This window comes from Rhinolophus sinicus, chromosome 2 (assembly GCF_057876585.1).
Source record: "Rhinolophus sinicus isolate RSI-liver-muscle chromosome 2, RSI-T2T, whole genome shotgun sequence".
NCBI classification, from domain to species: domain Eukaryota; kingdom Metazoa; phylum Chordata; class Mammalia; order Chiroptera; family Rhinolophidae; genus Rhinolophus; species Rhinolophus sinicus.
In genome coordinates, this window is record NC_142502.1 from 160,393,614 (window position 1) to 160,411,083 (window position 17,470).

Consider the following 17,470-nt stretch of genomic DNA (forward strand, 5'->3'; position numbering starts at 1 on the left):
ATTACAGCCCAAATTAAATTCCTATATGAGGAACTTGGACTTGACAGCACCAGTGTGTTCGAGAATCTTAAGAAATACCTAAAATTCTGAAATGCTGCATTCAATGGGAGTTGGAAACACACTAAAACATTTCAGTCTTATTTCCACTTGGATTAGCAAAAGTGAGATTTTTTTTTAAGTTAGTAAATAATTTTTAAAAATCTGCTTCTCCCAAGTTTAGTGTACATCTCACTTACACTGTGTCTCCTTGACGTACATGTCCCTTAACCTGGGAAAGTAGTTTTCTAATCATGCTCCTTAGAAGTACATGGAGTAGGGGGCGAAGGAAGGATTGGTGACAGAACTGTTCCCCTCTCCCCAGCAGAACAGCTTTGTTTTTGTCTGTTTTACTGTGATTTTCTTGGAACGGTTTACAAGTCAAGGTCCTGCCTCCCTCAGTGAACATTTTTAGACACTTGGATCGTAAGTCATCCTCTAGCTTCTGTACCTGCGTTTTGTGGAATAAGAACATTCTTCATAGTAAAATTCATCAGATCTTTCTAATAATCTGGAGTCTTAACGGGTTCTGGACATCTCTATTGATGCTTTCTCAGTAAAGTCACAAGTTCCTGCAAGCAATGATTTTGTTTTAAACATTTTATTCTTTAAAAACATGTGAGAACCGTTCCTAAAGCATTTCCACTCAAGGTACAGAAATAGCGAGGAATTAATGACTGTTCCTAAAGAGTCCCCAGCAGTGTGCTGTACGTGACGTTGCTGCAAATGCTTGGAGTAGAACAGAAGGCCCGTGTCCTCATCGCTTCCACAGGGGTGTCTAACACAAGCTGTGCAGTACGTTTAATATGCTGGAGTAGCATGCCCGGCTGGAAACAAAGCACCTGCCTCTGAACTCGGTTTGGTGGTGAAGGAGCTCCTTCGTGTCATATTCAAGGAGGAGTCCTTCGCCTGCGTCCAGATTAATGGCGTGTGTATTAACCTCGCTTCCTTTGTTGGCAGAATTGGTACTTAACCTTATCCTCGCTCTGCTGGGAATATTTGAAATCATTTCCTTTACATTTAGCTGTGATGAGGCTCCAAAATTCAGAACCACAAGAAGGATTCTGTCTATGCCATCCAGCTCTCTCGTGTACGCGACAGAGTGGTTGTCAGCCCTCAGATAGCAAAACCAGCCCCTGCTGAGGAGCAGCTCGTTGACACGAAGCAAACTTAATTCTTGGTATAACTTTAATGCTGATGTGGACTGAGTCTCTTGGACCTATTAAAAAAAAAAAAAGGTATTAACATGAATGTTTGATTCTAAGAGTTTTTTAAAAATATTTTTAGTGTCAATTGAGAAATTTCCCCAAAACACTTGCTTCAATTTTGCCCCTTAAAATAACTACCAAATTGTAAGCATTAATAAGTAGAGAAAAATAGTTTAACTGCTGATGGAAATGACGGATACGGGGTTTCACCCTGTCCGGGAGTCGCTGCAGCATGCGCCTTGCCGGCGGCGTCTTGGCCAGAGCTCATGCAGACACCAAATTGGACTCCACTTTAGGAATCCCAGAACAAACGTCCATGTCTTAAGTCAATGGATATTTAACTTGCCTAAATAAAGTCCCTTTATACTATATTGTAACTGGCAGAAAAGCAGCCACCGTGACCACAGACTCAGAGCTTCAGGGGAATTGGGGCTTCAGTGTTCCCTTTTGTAGAATAATGTGTAGACACGTATTGCTTGCACAGGTAGTAACAAAAAGGATGCAAAGCAAAATGCTGCCTAAAGAGAAAGTTAATACTTTTTTTAAACAGTAGAAGTAATATATGTCCTTTAACGAACACTTAGGTTTATTTTACAACTACGTAAACAACATACATAATTTAATGTTGTATTTCTCCTGCTTTTTGTTTCTCTCTAACATTTCAGGCATCTTCTCCTGTTATATAACCTCCATCAATGTCATTTTAATGGCAGTAATGTTCTAGTAAATGGTTGGTTATACCATACTTAACCATACCCTTTTATTTCAACATTCAAGTTTCTAATACTTTCTTATATTCTTAGTTCCCCCCATATTTGGATTATTAATGTGGGATATAAATATCCAAAAGACAATTACTATGTCCAAGAATATGAACACTTGATACATAATGCCAAATTATTCTTCATAAGAGCTGTTGCCAAATGACTGATAATGTTCCTTTCATTGTATTATTGCCAGCTGTGTTGATTGTGGTGGTTTTGATAGCTGTTGTCTGGGAGCGGGACCTAATGTGTAGTCTTTAATGAATATCTAATGGATGTTTGAAAAAATGTTTATTCTCTGTTTACAAGGTACAAAAGTATTTATGGTACATCTATGTGGATATGACTTGTCAAATTAATATGAACATTTTCTGTAGCCTTAGATAATGCATGCAAAAGCACAGTTCAGTGCCACTCACATAAGAAGTGCCCAATAAATGTTAACAATTATTTTTGTCTACTTGATTTACCACTTTCTAAAAGTATGTTGAAGTGTCTCTGTAATTGTGGATTTGTTAATTTCTCTTTGCATTTCTCAAATACTTGTTTTCATGTATTTTGAAGTTATTGTTAGGTATATAGATTCATTATTTGTAGTGGAATATTCTTTTATCAATTTTTAAAAATTGGCCTTTGTCTCATAATGCTTTTCATATTGAATTCTATTTTGTTGGCTATTAAATATTTCCACACCTGCGTTTTGTAACTTTACTTTTTTTAATATGAAATGCATGTACACAGTATAAAATTCAATTATAGGAAGAATATATAAAATAAAAAGGTTTCCTTCAACACTGTCCCCTAGCTTCCCAGTTCCTCTTTCAGAGGTAGACACTACCACTGTTTATGTAGTTTTCACTGTTAATGTATCATATGAAATGATACATTCTGTGCCTATGTAAACATATAAACATATTTTTATTTCTGTGCACAAATGGTGGCATGTTACCATTCTGTACCATATGTTATTTAGTACATGTTAGAGATGGTCTCATATCAATGCACATAAATCTCATTCTTTTTAAAAGCTGCATAAAGTCCATTGTATAAAATCCACAACTGACTCAACTGGTTTTCTATTGATGAAACATTTAAATCATTTCCAGAGTCTTCTATTAAAAACAGCAGAGATTCTTGAGTATTTATTATATTCTACATGTGCAAATGTTCCTAAATAAACATGTAGGAATGAAATTACTTGGTCAAGACATATATGCATTTTTTTGTTTTGATAGCTATAGCCAGGAGGCAAGCTTGCTTTTTGTTAGTATTTGCCTTCGATATCTGTATTTTAATTCTGTCTTTTTGTTTAGCTATGTCTCTTATATAGGATTTTGTCTTATCTGAGAATTTTTATCTTTTAGTTGGTAAATTTAACCCATTTATATTTGAGATTACCATTTTAGACATAATCCTACAGCTTTATCTTTTATTTATAGTTGTACTTTTTTTTATTGTCTTCCTTTTTAACTTTTTATTGGCTCAATTGGTTTTCTTCATGTAATTTATTTTTCCTGTATTGTTCATTGAAAATTTTACAGTTACATCTGTCTTCTAATGGTTACTCTTAAAATTGTAAAGGCCATTTTAAAATACATTTTAATGTTCTATGTTCTGTATTTGCTGTTCGATAAGGTGGCCACTAGCCACTGAGCTTGTATTGAATGTTAAGGTTTTTTCATTGTGGAATGCTAATGAGTACAAGTATTAGCATTCTTGTACTTGAATTGTTGCTAGTGTGACACAGGCACTACATTTTTAATTATTTAATAGTCACGGTATTTAGTAGGAAATTTTTTCATTGAACTTGGCAAGCTTGATAACCATAAGAACAGAAAATAGTATAGGCAAAAATCAAAGGGCGTACTTTTCTACAACATCTACTTTTAGGAATTATTCATGACTTCAGTTTCTCCAGGTAAACAGTCCACATTATCCTAGGTTGATTGACTGATCTTCTTTCCTTTTGAAGGGAGGGAAGGAGGAAGGACAGCTGCTGTGCTTGCTGAAAAACCTCCATACAATTTCCTTAATAGCTCAAAGCTCTTAGTCATCCCAATGAAGAGTTGTACTTCAGATGGTACACTTCTGTACCAGTTCGTATTTTCACAGAAACATGATTTGCAAACTCCTTAAAAATGAAAACTGCAGGGGAAGTCTATGCAACGAATTTAAAGAGCATCAGTTCAAGTTTTAGACTTAGTGTGAATACGTTACCAGCACAAAAACTCATTTCCCGTTTCTTGAATCAGCATAAAATTGTCATTGATACTTACATCAACATTCACAGTGTGGTAATCTGCGCTGGTGGGTAACCACGTCTGACTGCCTTCAGAAAAACCAGCATTTGAGCTATTGTCCCACTGCATTGGTGACTTTGAGAGAAGGGTATCCTATGTCAAAAGACCATAAAGAGAAAACATTAGTCTGTTTATTAAATGTTATTTGGCTTTGATTTACTTCATAATTATTTAATTCCCTATATTTCTTAGCTAGCACTTGTACTCATTAGCATCTCATAATGAAAAGACCTTCTTAACATTCAATACATCAACTAATTTCACAATATAATTAAAAATAGTTAACATCCTGAGTCTGAACAGACTATACTAACTGAACTTTGATACGTGCTTGGAAACTTGGTTGCTTTTCCCTAAAAATGAGTAATGCAGGATTTCAAAATGTGCCATGACCAACTCATAACTCATTCTACTGTGATATGATGATGGTGAATTCACATATGCAGCCATGAACAACTGAGCCTAACTTTTCTATCCTCTTTTACCCAGCCTGATATTGACTGCACCTGAGTGCATATCCACAGATTTAGAAGCTGAAATAGAAAAAGTTTCACTTTGACTAAATATTAGGGAAATTGCATCTCATAGAATTGAAAGCTAACCATACAAATTACAAGTTCAAGATCTTTCATCTACCCAGCAACACAATTATTAGATCTGTAGCCTCAACAAAAACAAAATAGAAAGCACTCGAGTCTGAAGCTGTGCATTACATTTGTCAACAAAAGAAGAACCTTTGTACTATGGTCAAGTGAGACCTAGCAATACACACAAGCACTGTAATAAATGTTCCTAACTCCATGTCTCAGGTAGAGGGCAATAAATAATATTCCAAACTCAAAACACTGGTTTTCAAATGTTACTGTGCCTAAGAATCAGCGGGAAAACATCTCTAAAATACAGATGACGGTTCTACACAAGAAATTCAGTTGTGTGTCTCAGGAAGCAGCATTTTCAACAAACTCCCCAGACAAGAAAGCTGAGAATTCTCACTGTCTAGCAGTAAGAAAGACAAGCAAAGTAATGATTTTCAGCCATAATGTAAAAATAGGAAATTCTTTGATTTAGCAAAAAAGTATGGTAAGGTGTGTAGGTAAATTATACTAACAACATTATAGCTTTCGTTGAGATTTGTGGCTAAAATATTTCCCATTCCTATTTCTTCCCCATAGTAAGTTATGGGAGTTCCAGGAAGTGTGAAAAGAAGCATGTTCATGATGTTGACATATTCTTTCCCCAAACGAGAAGTCAGCCGGGCACGGTCTGGTCCACCGATCTGAAAGGCAGATATTTTTAAGAACACAGCTGTACACACAGTTTTCCAGAAGATTTACTCTATTTTACAGAACGTTCACTAGGCAGTAAAACAAGATTACCATGGGTACCAGCAAGTCTGGATTTGAGTCCCAACCCTGCTACGGTACTTACTGTGTGACTGACCGATTTATTGTCTTGGCCATTATGGTCAACAAAACAAATGCACTTCATGATGACATTGCAAGTAAGGTAAAATTTATGAGGGTGCATATTAATATCTTGACACATTTGGATAAGAGAATATTGACAGGAAAGGAAACAAAAACGTGTCCCCGTTAGCAGGACAAGGACAGACCAGGTGGAAGTGACGGGTGGGAGAAAGACCTGCCGTGTGTGTGACTTTTGAACTATTCAAAACAAATTTTAAATTAAAAGATATATCAACTTTTATAAAGAAATTTACATATTCCATGAGGAAATTTTGTCAAGTTTCTGTTAAAAGTTCTAATTACATAACATCTAGTCCTTATTTAAAAGTTTATTTGAATCACCGAACAACGTTCTCCATATACTCAACTCAGTCTCACGAGCATGTGCTGAGTGGCCCTGGCTGCTTAAAAAGTACTTTCACACCTATATTATGTTGTACTCCCCCTTCACTACAGTGCTGTTGGGTATGAAACAAACTGAGAAACCGTCATTTATTCAAGTTGGGGTATGAGGCACAACCAGCCTTTGAACTTGAATCTGAGAATAGGAACTTGATTGCTGCAATTCAGGAAAATGGAGGCTGCTATTTTTTTCCCTTTAGATGTACTAAAACTATCTTTGCAATTACCTTTTATAAAGCGTTTTTCTATTTTTAATGCCAGAAAAATTAGGTCAAATTTTTTATTTCATTAAGAGCACCTGATAAGAAACCCTATGAATTTCAAGCCTTTTGGACCTAGAGCACATTTTTCAGAACTGAAGAAATATTTCGAGGTCTTTCACATGTATGGACGGAGATCATCAGGGCCTCTCATAGGCTGAGAGGTCCCAGTCGCCTGTGATTCCCAAGAATTTCAGTATATGAAAAAAACAAAAAAAGTGCTAAAAGTATGTTACAAAATTTGTGATACGGGGGCACTTCTGGAATGATGGAGTAAGACCCTCCAAAAATCTCTACCATAAAAGAATGCCGGCAAAAACTAAAAATCCACTTTTTCAGAATTCTGGAAATTGAAGTCTTACAACAATCAAAGGACGATTTATTCAAGAAAAACAGCTGGCTCTCGGAACAGCAAGCTTTGTGTCCTTTTGACTTACCCTTATTTCCTGCCCTCAGATCTGTGACAGCCTTGAAAACCAACAGCCTTGCAACTACAGTAGGTGTGAAAACCAGCAGCCTAGCAGCCACAGTCGCCCGGCAGAATTGGTTTTGCATTCAACAGAAGCTTCATCTCTAGAGAACTGTGACCTCGCCAGCAGCTTTTGGTTGGTTTTTTTTCCTTTATCTGGTCTGACTGTGCAAACAGCCCTACTCCCAGCACATTTGCCAAAAACAACTAGCAGCAGTTGTTTAATGTTACACCTGCCTGAGTTGGTGGTACCTACCAACTGGGCCTAAACAGAGATTGACCAAAAAACTTAAAGGCTAGGGAATGAGATGTCCATAAGGGGCTCTGACATATTCCTGGAATCTAGAAGGCTACTCCCACGTACAGGGCTGTGTAGATGCCCAGGGAAGAGCTGAGAAGGCTAATCTCTCACCTCTGGCTGATCTTGAGTCTCTATGCAAACAGAAAGTGAAGACCAAGAGTTATAAACTGCCTGCCCGAGTGTTGACATCATCCCCCAACAGGCACACAGCCCCTCACAAAGGCTGGGAGACTTAGTTTCAAGGCATTTAAGGAATCTTTTTCCAAACATTAGGTGACCGATAAGCTGGCCAAGCAGGGACATTATTGGCCACACAACAAAGACACAGAGTTTGGAGATAGAGCCAAGAAAGTCACTAAGGAAACAAACAGCAGCAACAAACACTGTGGAGGGGAGACTGATTTCCAGAATTTACACATTACATTTTTTTAAATACCCAGTTTAAAAACAACAAAAAGAACACAAGATCTGCAAAGAAACAGGAAAAAAATGGCCCATACATTATGGGGAATAAGCATTCAATAGGAAATATGGCCAAGGAAACTTACTGGACAAAGACTTTAAATCAACTATTATATTCAAAGACCTAAACTATAAAGAATTTAAAAGAAACTATGAGAACAATGTCTCATCAAATAGATAACTATCAATAAAGAGAAATTATGAAAAAGAACTAAATAGAAATTTCAGGTAAAAAGTCCAATAACAAATGAAAAATTCACTAGAGGGGCTTGACAGATTTGAAATGGCAGAGGAATCAGCAAACCTGAACGCAAATCAATTTCAATGATCTAGTCTGAGAACCAGAAGGAAAAGAATGAAGAAAAATGACAAGAACCTGGTCAGAAGCTGGGACAGGCGTGGCTCATTCAACAATCACTGACTAAGGGAAAGGTGAAGGTCACTAAGAGACAACACACCCCATGTTTTAGATGTGACTGTCCAACAAGGTCACCAGCCCCAGCTCAGCTGATCTGGGCGTGAGGACTTACCATCCAATTCGGCCATTTTCCTTCTGGCATGTGTTCCATCCAGGATGTGATAGCCTGGAACACACCATTCCCAGAAGGTGTGTCAAGCCTAGTGAGGAAATCGTTGAAGGGGAAATCTGCTTCTTGGACAAAAGGCAACCCGTAGTACATCATAGTTCTGTCGATCGTATCCCCATAGGCTTCAGTCCCCATGAACCTGGAAGAGTTGGCAGGGTGCAGTGTCGTCAGGGCCTGGCAGGAGACTAGGAAAGTGCTTGTATCTGATTAACGGGGTGGGGGCAGCGGTGTGAATGCACACACTACTAACCGTCTTGGGCTGGGGCCACTCACTGGGAAGTGGAGTCAAGACAGATGACCGAGAAATGACATGCCGGGTCACCTGGTTGGTTTCTCATTGTAATAAACCCAAAGACGAGCCTAATACTAGACCGTGTCTAAGTTAAACACATTTAGCTCTCAGTCAATATTGTTCTTTCCTAATCCGATAAAAACTCACTGACTTCAGGAAGACTTCTGTATAAGTTCACATCACTCCACGTAGAACTTACATTGTATGTCTGCTATAAGATAAGGGGGGGTCCTCTTTTTTGTCTGTCATCTTTCACTCAGCACTCTTTATGAGAGTCATCTTTGCCACTTTATGAATTAGAAAGTTCTTTATTGTTGCTGAATAAGTACAATTCAATCATATGAATAAATAATCAGTATGGATAAAACAAAAGGGGTCGGGGGCGGAGGTTCCCAAAAAATTTCCCCTTGTATTTGATTCACTGTGAAATCTCACTTTCTTATTGGGGTGCACTCTCAGGTACTCATGCCCCTGAAATGCCCTGCATCAGTGCTGGCTCCAGCTGTCTGAGACATCACATTAATGGTCAAGTGCATAGTATCTGGAGCCCAAGTGTTGCACTTCCTGTCCCTTCTCTGCCATTACTACATGTGTCACCATTACCTGCATGCTCAGAATCTCAGTTTCCTCATCTGTAAGATGGGGGTAGTAATCAGAGGACCTACTTTAAGGAGGAGAAATTTCTTTAACTCCTTTTCTTTTGAGTCTATTGGGTGATTATATAAACATAGTAAGAGTTACGTTTATTTATTATGTGCTAGGCACTGTTGTAAGTGCTTCATATACATTATTTCATGTACTCTCACAACAGCCTTATAAGGGCGTCACTATCACCTTATAATTGATGACAAAACGGAGACTTCTGGTAACTAACCAGTCCGAGGTCGCACAGCCGTTACACAGGACTCCATCTCAGGCCCATCTCATTCCAAAGCTGTGTTCCTAACCATTGTGATCTAAGTTTAGTTGAAACATGGATTCATACTGTAGAAGGATACTAATAGGTCAAATAATAATGATAAAACTAACTAATGGCTAACATTTAGCTAATAGATTATCTTTTAATTTTAATAAAATTCCTGTGAAGTAAGTACTATGGTTAGCATCATTTTAAAACAGAGGAAACTGAAAATCAGCAAAGGTAAGCAACATGAGAAAACATACCAGGCACTGGTCTAACCGAGTTATAACACATTATAATTAGGCAGGTTTGTTAAATTATAACTTAAATCACTTGAGAGTGTCTGGATGTGCGAGATAAACTGCTGCACCTGTGGAGAATGGGTGTGTCCTGTGGTTACCTGTATCTCCCAGGCTCGCTGCTGTGTTGGTCCATCATCTGCCGGAAGCTGCGGACGATGTCATGCATTCCCACCTGGGTGGTGGTGAAGTCGTGGTACAGCTGTGAGTAGTTTGTGACTGTGCCCTTTGAAAACAGGACATCATGGTTACCATCATTGCACATGTCAGATGCCCTTAGCTGGTCTTAATGTGAATAGACTGTCTCTTCAGAGGGCTCAAGCCAAGCCACACATGCTCAGAGACGATCCTAGGACGTTCAATGCTCAAGGGGCTTTATGGATGGAGAACATCCATCTGATGCTCTCCATCAGTACTTCTTCTGATGCTTAAATTATTCATTCTAAATCTAGTAAACAAATGGTACTGAACATCTAAAAATTGATAACAAATGTAGTTAACAAAACCCTCTTCCTAAATATTTAATGTCCTAAATGCTTCAGACACTTTTAAAGGCAAACAAAACAAATTATCTTAATGATTATAGAGCTCATTATTACACCTACACTTTATCTGCTCACAAAATTATTAGTATGTATTTAAATTTGTCTCTTTACCACTTCTATTTTTTACTGTTATACTTTCCTAGGGTTTCAGAAATGTTTCCTGATACTCATTCAATGCCTTCCTAGGGTTACAGTAATCTAGAATCCAAAGAAAAAATTATGCCAAACACAAGCCAGGGTTGTAAGTCCTGGAATGGACATGGACAGGAGAGACAATCCAAACCTATGCTTGCTTGAGATGACAAAATTGCAGGGAGTAGTTGTGGCCCTTGGTGGAGTCTGTAAGGTCTGTGTCCTCAGAACCCCTGTCACCGAAGGACTCCTCAAGGGATCCCTCGCTCCTAAAGGACCCAGTGGAAACATCTGGTCATATGCATTTGAAACTCCTCTGTATTTCCTAAAGAAAATGATTCAAAGCTCTTCCTACAGACAGGATAGAACTCATCTCTGGTAATTGGTGTCACACTCGGATGACATTTTCAGAAAAGAAGGAAAAAAAAGTTCAAAACAAAGCTCTACCAGGATTTGGGTCGCATTCACTTGGGCCTCGTCTCTCAGGTGCTCTGCTTCTAGAAGAAATTTCACAGACTCGAAACTAAAACCATCGACTCCCTTGGCGAGCCAGAACTGGATAATTTCCTAAAACAAAGACGCAAAATACTTGGTTACATTAACTACACATTATTATAATGTTAAATAAAGGTTTTTGTCTGCTAATAAATAAAATAGCCATCTCCACATACAAAACATGCACTGTACTCAATGTATTTTTATCTATTTAGCATAGCAGTGTCTTAGTGTAATGAACTCTCAATAACTGCATTTATGGACTCCCATACTTCCCTCATACGTGAATTCAGAATGTTACGGATGTAACTGATGTTATGAGCATGTTTCCAAAGTTCAAAGAATCCACTCAGAATGAAAGAATGAAAGGTAGGAAGGCCTCAGGAGAAACGGACATACCTGATCTCCCTCATGCCCAGGTCCTTCAAGCTCACTCCAAACTGAGAGAAAATAACCAGTTAAGCTCCCGGTCATGAAGGGTCCTTCCGCCAGCCTGGGAGATTCTGGAGGGAGTGGGCAGCTGTCACTGCTGTTTCCTTTGCCTCTGACACAGAACCTGGTACTTAGTGAATCAGTCATGGAATGAAAGAATGAAGGAGCGAGCCCAAATGTGTGATACGGTTGGGACACTAAAGAACTACAGCATGTTCCCTCGCTTCAAGGTATCTACAGAATAGTTGGGGACACATGAGACATGAGAGGGTTACCTAATTATTTAAGGCAGGGTGCAGTTCAACATCATGAGAGCAGACTTCTCTGTCTATAGGACTGTTGGAACTCCAAGATCAAATTTAACATGGGTGGGCATTGTCAGAGAAGGAAGAGCTAGAGCTTGAACTTGGCCAGTGGGATTTCATCAGGGAATGAGATCGGGAAGAGCATTCTGGACTGTGCGACAGCATGAGCCAATCGTGGAGGCAGAGACTGACCTGGCCTGGACTGGGACAGTTGGGAGGACCAAGTGGCCTTGAAAAGCAGAGGGCCTACATCTCAGCTCCCCATCCCACCCTGAGGTCGCCCCTCCAGCACTGACCACAAGCTACCCTTCTGCAAAGGGACAGTGGCTCTAGGAATGTATCACATTAGAGCAGAACCACCTGTAATTCAAAATACTAGAAGTAAGTAGCCAATTTTCACCTATCGGGGAACAGAGCCATAGATCCCAAAAGAGGATTACCCCCCAAAATCCCATTTGATTTGAAGTGTTTCTTATCACTACATGTGGATACGGGATCTCTACAGAGCTGCAATTCAAGGGTCTTGAAGGTTTCTATAGGCAATGCAAGGGTTAATACTGCTGCAATCAATTCCCATTAAGGTGACATTTTTGAATAGCAAAGCTTGAAAATTTTGTTCAAATCTAACAGCAGGCTCTCCCGCTCACAAGCCTTAGCATGGACACAATTGACCCAAATAACCCTAGCGGGCTCTACTCAGTGCAATTTTTCTTTGGGGCCAAAAACCCCCAGATTTGTTCTTACTAGCATCTTTACTTCTTACCAAATTCATTCATTCACTAAGCACTTGAGTTCCAACTCTGGGCCACGCACTTAGCTAAGCCCTGGAACTATAACCATGAGCAAAATACGGCAGACACAGCTTTAGGTCTCCTAGGATTTTTTATAGAGTCCCCAACTAGACAATCAAATTGTAATGCAGAAATATTTCGGTCAAAGCTTTAAAGGAGAGGCACGTGGTACTACAAGAGGGGAAACAGCAGGGTTTTCCCAGGAGCACAGCAGGATGGCAGGAAGTGAGGGCAATGTGTGAGAGACTGAGCTAGAGACTGGTTCCACGGGCTAACTTGCCCTGACACAAAGCTGAAGCTTCAGGATGCCTCACTTGCACTGGCCCCTTCCTACCTACCTTCCATTTTCCTTCTACATACACACTCATTTTCTGTACCTAATTGTACACTCTCTTGATTTTAAGAAGACCCCAAATTTTTACGAGCTTCAGACCCCACTCAACCCGGGCCCACCCCCAGGTGGCACTGCTCTTTACAAGCAGGAGCAATGGAAAAGGAGGGTCAGTCAGGGTGGGGTGAGGCAAAGTAGCTGTAATCCATCCAAGCAACTTCTGACAAAAATGGAGAGAAACAATAAACACCATGCTGTTGTAAACAGGAAGCTTGTGAGCCCTGATTCCCTAGAATAAAGCAACTAGTTTTCTTCACTGGGTCCTTATTCACTTTGGGGTTCTCAGCCTCGTTAACTATTGACCCATTAAAGAATGAGAAATGTGTGCCCCAGCAAAGGGTTATGGCCTTGGCAGGGGGGTTCGCTTAATCCAGTGAGATATTACCATTGTTTGATGAAGCAAAACAGCAAAAGCTGGATGGTTATTTCTGAATCATTTTAAATGTTGAAGTTTTCACCCAGATAATCCAAAATTTGCTCTTGAAAAATATTTGCTTCGTGCTATTTATTCTCTTGACCAGGTGAGAAAAGAGAGCCCCAGATTTTAATTATTAACACTCCCTTTACTCCAGTTAAGTGACTAGGGTGCCAGGTGTGGAAACAGGCACAGAGCCTGGTTCCACCAGGTCTGGTTGATAAATATAGGCACCACGGGACTCTGGGGACAATACACTGTGTCCCCAATTCCTGTCTATCTCCCAAGAAATCACACAGTCCTGATTTTTCATCGGGCACCTGTTCATTCTCTTCTTCTTAAACAACTCACTGCTCTGAGTAGACAAGGAATTATTTCAACAGTACTGATATCCAAATTCACAAAACCTCAAGGCAAACCTTTCAAGGTGATTGAAGTTACTGGGCCTGTTTACCTAAAAAGCCAAGTTTAGGAAATAGAGAAACTCCACTCTTACATGTGATAATCTATAAGACATCCTCTGATAGTGACCCAAACCCCAGGTCATCCATCTCAAGAAGGAATGAGAAAGTGTGGATACTTCAGAAGCACAGAGAAAAAACTGTATCCTCCATTTACAGGCAAAGGAAAGAACACTGACCGTAGCGCTGTTCAGAAATCTTAGTAAAATTCTTTGCTAAGTCCTCCAGGAGCCGGGTGTAGAGGAAGGATGATGGGATCCGGAATCTGAGCCATCCGAGTACCATCCCAACCCCCACGCTCCAGCTGTATGAGTTAGAGTATCAGCACGACCATCCTGACCCTTCAGTAAAATAATACCCACCTGCAGGGTGTCTGTGAGGTAAATGAGGTACTGCTGCTGGAGTCACCTGACAGGTTGGTCTTTTCAGTACTGATCTCTCTGCCATGTTTGGCACTGCTGACTCAACTCCCCTTCTAGAAATACTCATGTCCCTTAGCTCCAGGACACCCCACTCCTGGTTTGCGGCCCCTTGTCTGTCTACTCCACAGTCCTTTAAATGTTACTGCTCCTTAGGGGTTCTATCTTCCACCTTCTCTTCATCTCACTTCACAACAGGATTTACTCATTTATTGAGTATCTATCCATTTACTGATTATTTAACAAGTAATTATATAATAAGGAGTACATGTCCTAAGTGCTTTACAAAAGTTTGAGATAGGTGATGTTGATGTTTTAATTGGAAGATCTGACAACACCTGGCCCTCATTCCCACATAATCCGCTCAAGCTGAGTTGCAGTTGATCCCCCTTGTTCATCTCAGTCAGCCGAGCTCTCTCACTGATGTCACCTGCCTGACATCTGTAGGCATTGTCCATATGTCAACAAATCCCAAAGTTTTCTCTCCAGACCACACATGTCCCTGAGTTCCATGTCCTTATATTCGACTATCTATTGAACTTTTCGATGTCCCATATGGTTAAATGAGTGAATGATTTATCATAAAGTGCCTGGCATATAGGAGGTGCAATAAACAGTACAGTTACTATCATCAAGCACTGAGCTGGTTTATTCAGCGGGCAGTGAGTAGATTTTATTTTGAATTGAGCTGACTGTTTCCAGCAATACCATGCTCAGTAGGGGTGGAGCAGAGCTGACATTTGTGCTCTGGATTTCATCTTAAGCTGGCAAAGCATCCAGGCTCCCTGTTCCCAGCTGCTGTGAACTCACTAACTCCTTAGGATCCCAAACTCCAGGGCTCAGAATTCCCTCCCCCACGGCAGGCCCAGGGCCACGCTGAGCGCCCCCGACATGGCGCCGGGGCACCTGCAGCCTCCTCCTTCCTATGCCTCTAACCCACTGGGTTCCTTCACCTCTTTAGTTTTCCTGTTTGTCAAATAAGGGATGTGGAGGGCAAGTAAAAACCAAAGTAATTGGAAAAGTACAAAAAATATATATAAATATAAACTCCCACCTTCTCCAAGAAGGCTTCCTGACTTTTCTAGCTGAAAGCACGCAAGCCTGGGGAGGTTCATGGCACAGCCAAGTCCCCTGATGACCAGTGCAAGAGAGAGGACAGTGCCCTGTGCTGGATGTCCCCTGCATGCCCGCCTCCCATTGTGCAGATAGTCTGAAATCTGGTGGCGGCCTCCAGGAAGAAGGCTCAGGCTCCTTGAGTGCAAATTCATGCGCAAGCAGGAGTCATTCCAAGTGCCTCCCCACCACAAACTCTCTGGGTTGCAAATGATTAACCTGCTTAACTACTGCAGAGATAAGTGCTGGTGGGGGTTAGGGGTGTGTCAAAAGTCTCTTTTGTGTAAAAGCTTGCTTTCCAGGAGCAAAGAGCCTTCCCTTCTTGACCTTTCTTATTTACGTCTAAACCAACCCTACAGAGTATAATATCTAACCTCTCAACAGGAGGCAGTGATGACTCGTCCCAAGAGGCATTGCATCCTGCAAGACTAGTAAATAAGGCTCCTATTCACACACTCTACTACTTGCAGGTACAAGAGAACAGCTGGGGTAGTTCTCATAATTAATACAGTGACTGGCACATTTTGGCAAAATTTATCACACTTGTCTAAACATCTCTAGACAATCCATGTCTATTGCCACAAGGAGCCTGGAGAAACCCACTGCCTGATACACCAATCAGATTATACTCATCTTTATGAATTTCCCGCTGAAAACCTCTTTGAAAAAAAGTGTGTAGGAAAAGTGAAGGACAAAGAGAGAAGGAGACAGCCTCAAATCAGATGTGGAGTTGTGGGTAAGCGTGAGGACTCTGGAGCGCCAATGCCTGGGTTTGAATCCTGCACCTTCTCTCACCAGGTGGGTGACCTCACCTCTTGAAGCCTCAGTTTTCCTCTCTGTCAGATGGTCATAATCTCCTAAATTAGGCTTGTTCTGAACATTAAATGAGATGATCCAGGTAAGCACTTGGCTCAAAGTAAGTGTCTAAAATGTGTGTGGGGAGTGTGTGTGGGTGTGTAAATGATCTTTGGTGATAGATAAGCAGAGTCCACACACCACCAGAGAAGTTTAAAACTAACCCCTAGTTAGTTGACGGACTGCATCTACCTCCTCCCAGCCCCCTAAGTCCCCAGTTCCCAGTGAGACAAGGCTGCCCTGACAAGGCGCCTGCTTCTAGAACATACCCCAAAGCAATCCATCTAAATTCTGCAAAGCATCAAGCATATATAGTAAAAACAGTCTTAAAACTAAGGAGTCTATAGGAATATATTTAACAAAAGTAATGCAAGCCTTGTACACTGAAAACTACAAAATACCGTTGAAAGAAATTTAAGACCTAAAAAAGTAGAAAGACATTCTGTGTTCATGGATAGAAGACTTCTTGTTAAGACAGCCATACTCCCCAAAATTGATGCATAGATTCAGTGCAATCCCCATCAAAATCCCAGCAGCAGGCCTCTTGCAGAAATTTACAAGCAGACCCTAAAATTCATATGGACCCAAAATAGCCAAACAATCTTGAAAAAGAACAAAGTTGTAGGACTCACACTTCCCTATTTCAAAATTTACTCCAAAGTTATACTAATCCAGACAGTGTGGCCCTCGCTTAAGGATAGATATATAGACCAATGAACAGAACTGAGTCCAGAAATAAACCCTGACATTGATGGTCAATTGATTTTCAAATGTGTTCCAGGACAGTTCAATGGGGAAAGAATAATCTTTTTATTAACACATGTTGCTGGGATAACTGGGGAGTGACATGCCAAAGAATGAAGTTGGATTCCTTCACACCATATATTAAAAGTAACCAAAAAAAGGATCAGAGACCTAAATGTAAGAGCCAAAACTATAAGACTCTTAGAAAAAAGCATAGACGTACGTCTTTATGACCTTGGGTTAGGCAATGGTTCTTATATATGACACTAAAAGCACAAGCAATAAAAAAAAAAAAAAATAGATAAACTGGACATCATAAACAATGAAAAACTCTTATGCTTCAAAGGGCACCATCAAGAAAGTAGAAAGGAAACCCCCAGAATGGAAGAAAATTAATTGCAAATCATCTATCCAGAATATATAAAGAACGCTTATAACTATAAAAAGACAAAAAACACCATTTAAATTGGGCAAAAGATTTGAATAGACATTTCTCCAATGAAAATATAAAAATAAACTAAGCACCTGAAAAGAGATGTTCAATGTTATTAACCACCAGGGAAATGCAAATCAAAACCACAGTGAGATACCACCTCACACTAGAATAACTACCATCAAATACACA

General features: G+C 40.1%; 2 protein-coding genes across 5 annotated transcripts in view; one reads left to right on the forward strand and one right to left on the reverse strand.

The window, feature by feature from the left end:
• PREPL (prolyl endopeptidase like) overlaps positions 1-2,805 on the forward strand; it is a 34,551-nt gene extending 31,746 nt beyond the window's left edge. For 2 of the 4 annotated variants that reach the window (XM_019748615.3, XM_074331937.2), the window contains exon 15: positions 1-2,805. In XM_019748615.3, the coding sequence (XP_019604174.1) occupies positions 1-90 (90 nt within the window). In that variant the 3' untranslated portion in view covers positions 91-2,805. The other 2 variants (XM_019748616.3, XM_019748617.3) reach the window with 1 other exon arrangement.
• SLC3A1 (solute carrier family 3 member 1) overlaps positions 619-17,470 on the reverse strand; it is a 27,451-nt gene continuing 10,599 nt past the window's right edge. The window contains exons 5-10 of the mRNA XM_019748618.3: positions 10,872-10,991; positions 9,849-9,973; positions 8,199-8,394; positions 5,417-5,584; positions 4,285-4,401; positions 619-1,255 (exon numbers count right to left, since the gene is read on the reverse strand). Coding sequence (XP_019604177.3) covers positions 815-1,255; positions 4,285-4,401; positions 5,417-5,584; positions 8,199-8,394; positions 9,849-9,973; positions 10,872-10,991 — 1,167 coding nt within the window. The 3' untranslated portion in view covers positions 619-814. The remainder of the gene's footprint in view (positions 1,256-4,284; positions 4,402-5,416; positions 5,585-8,198; positions 8,395-9,848; positions 9,974-10,871; positions 10,992-17,470) is intronic.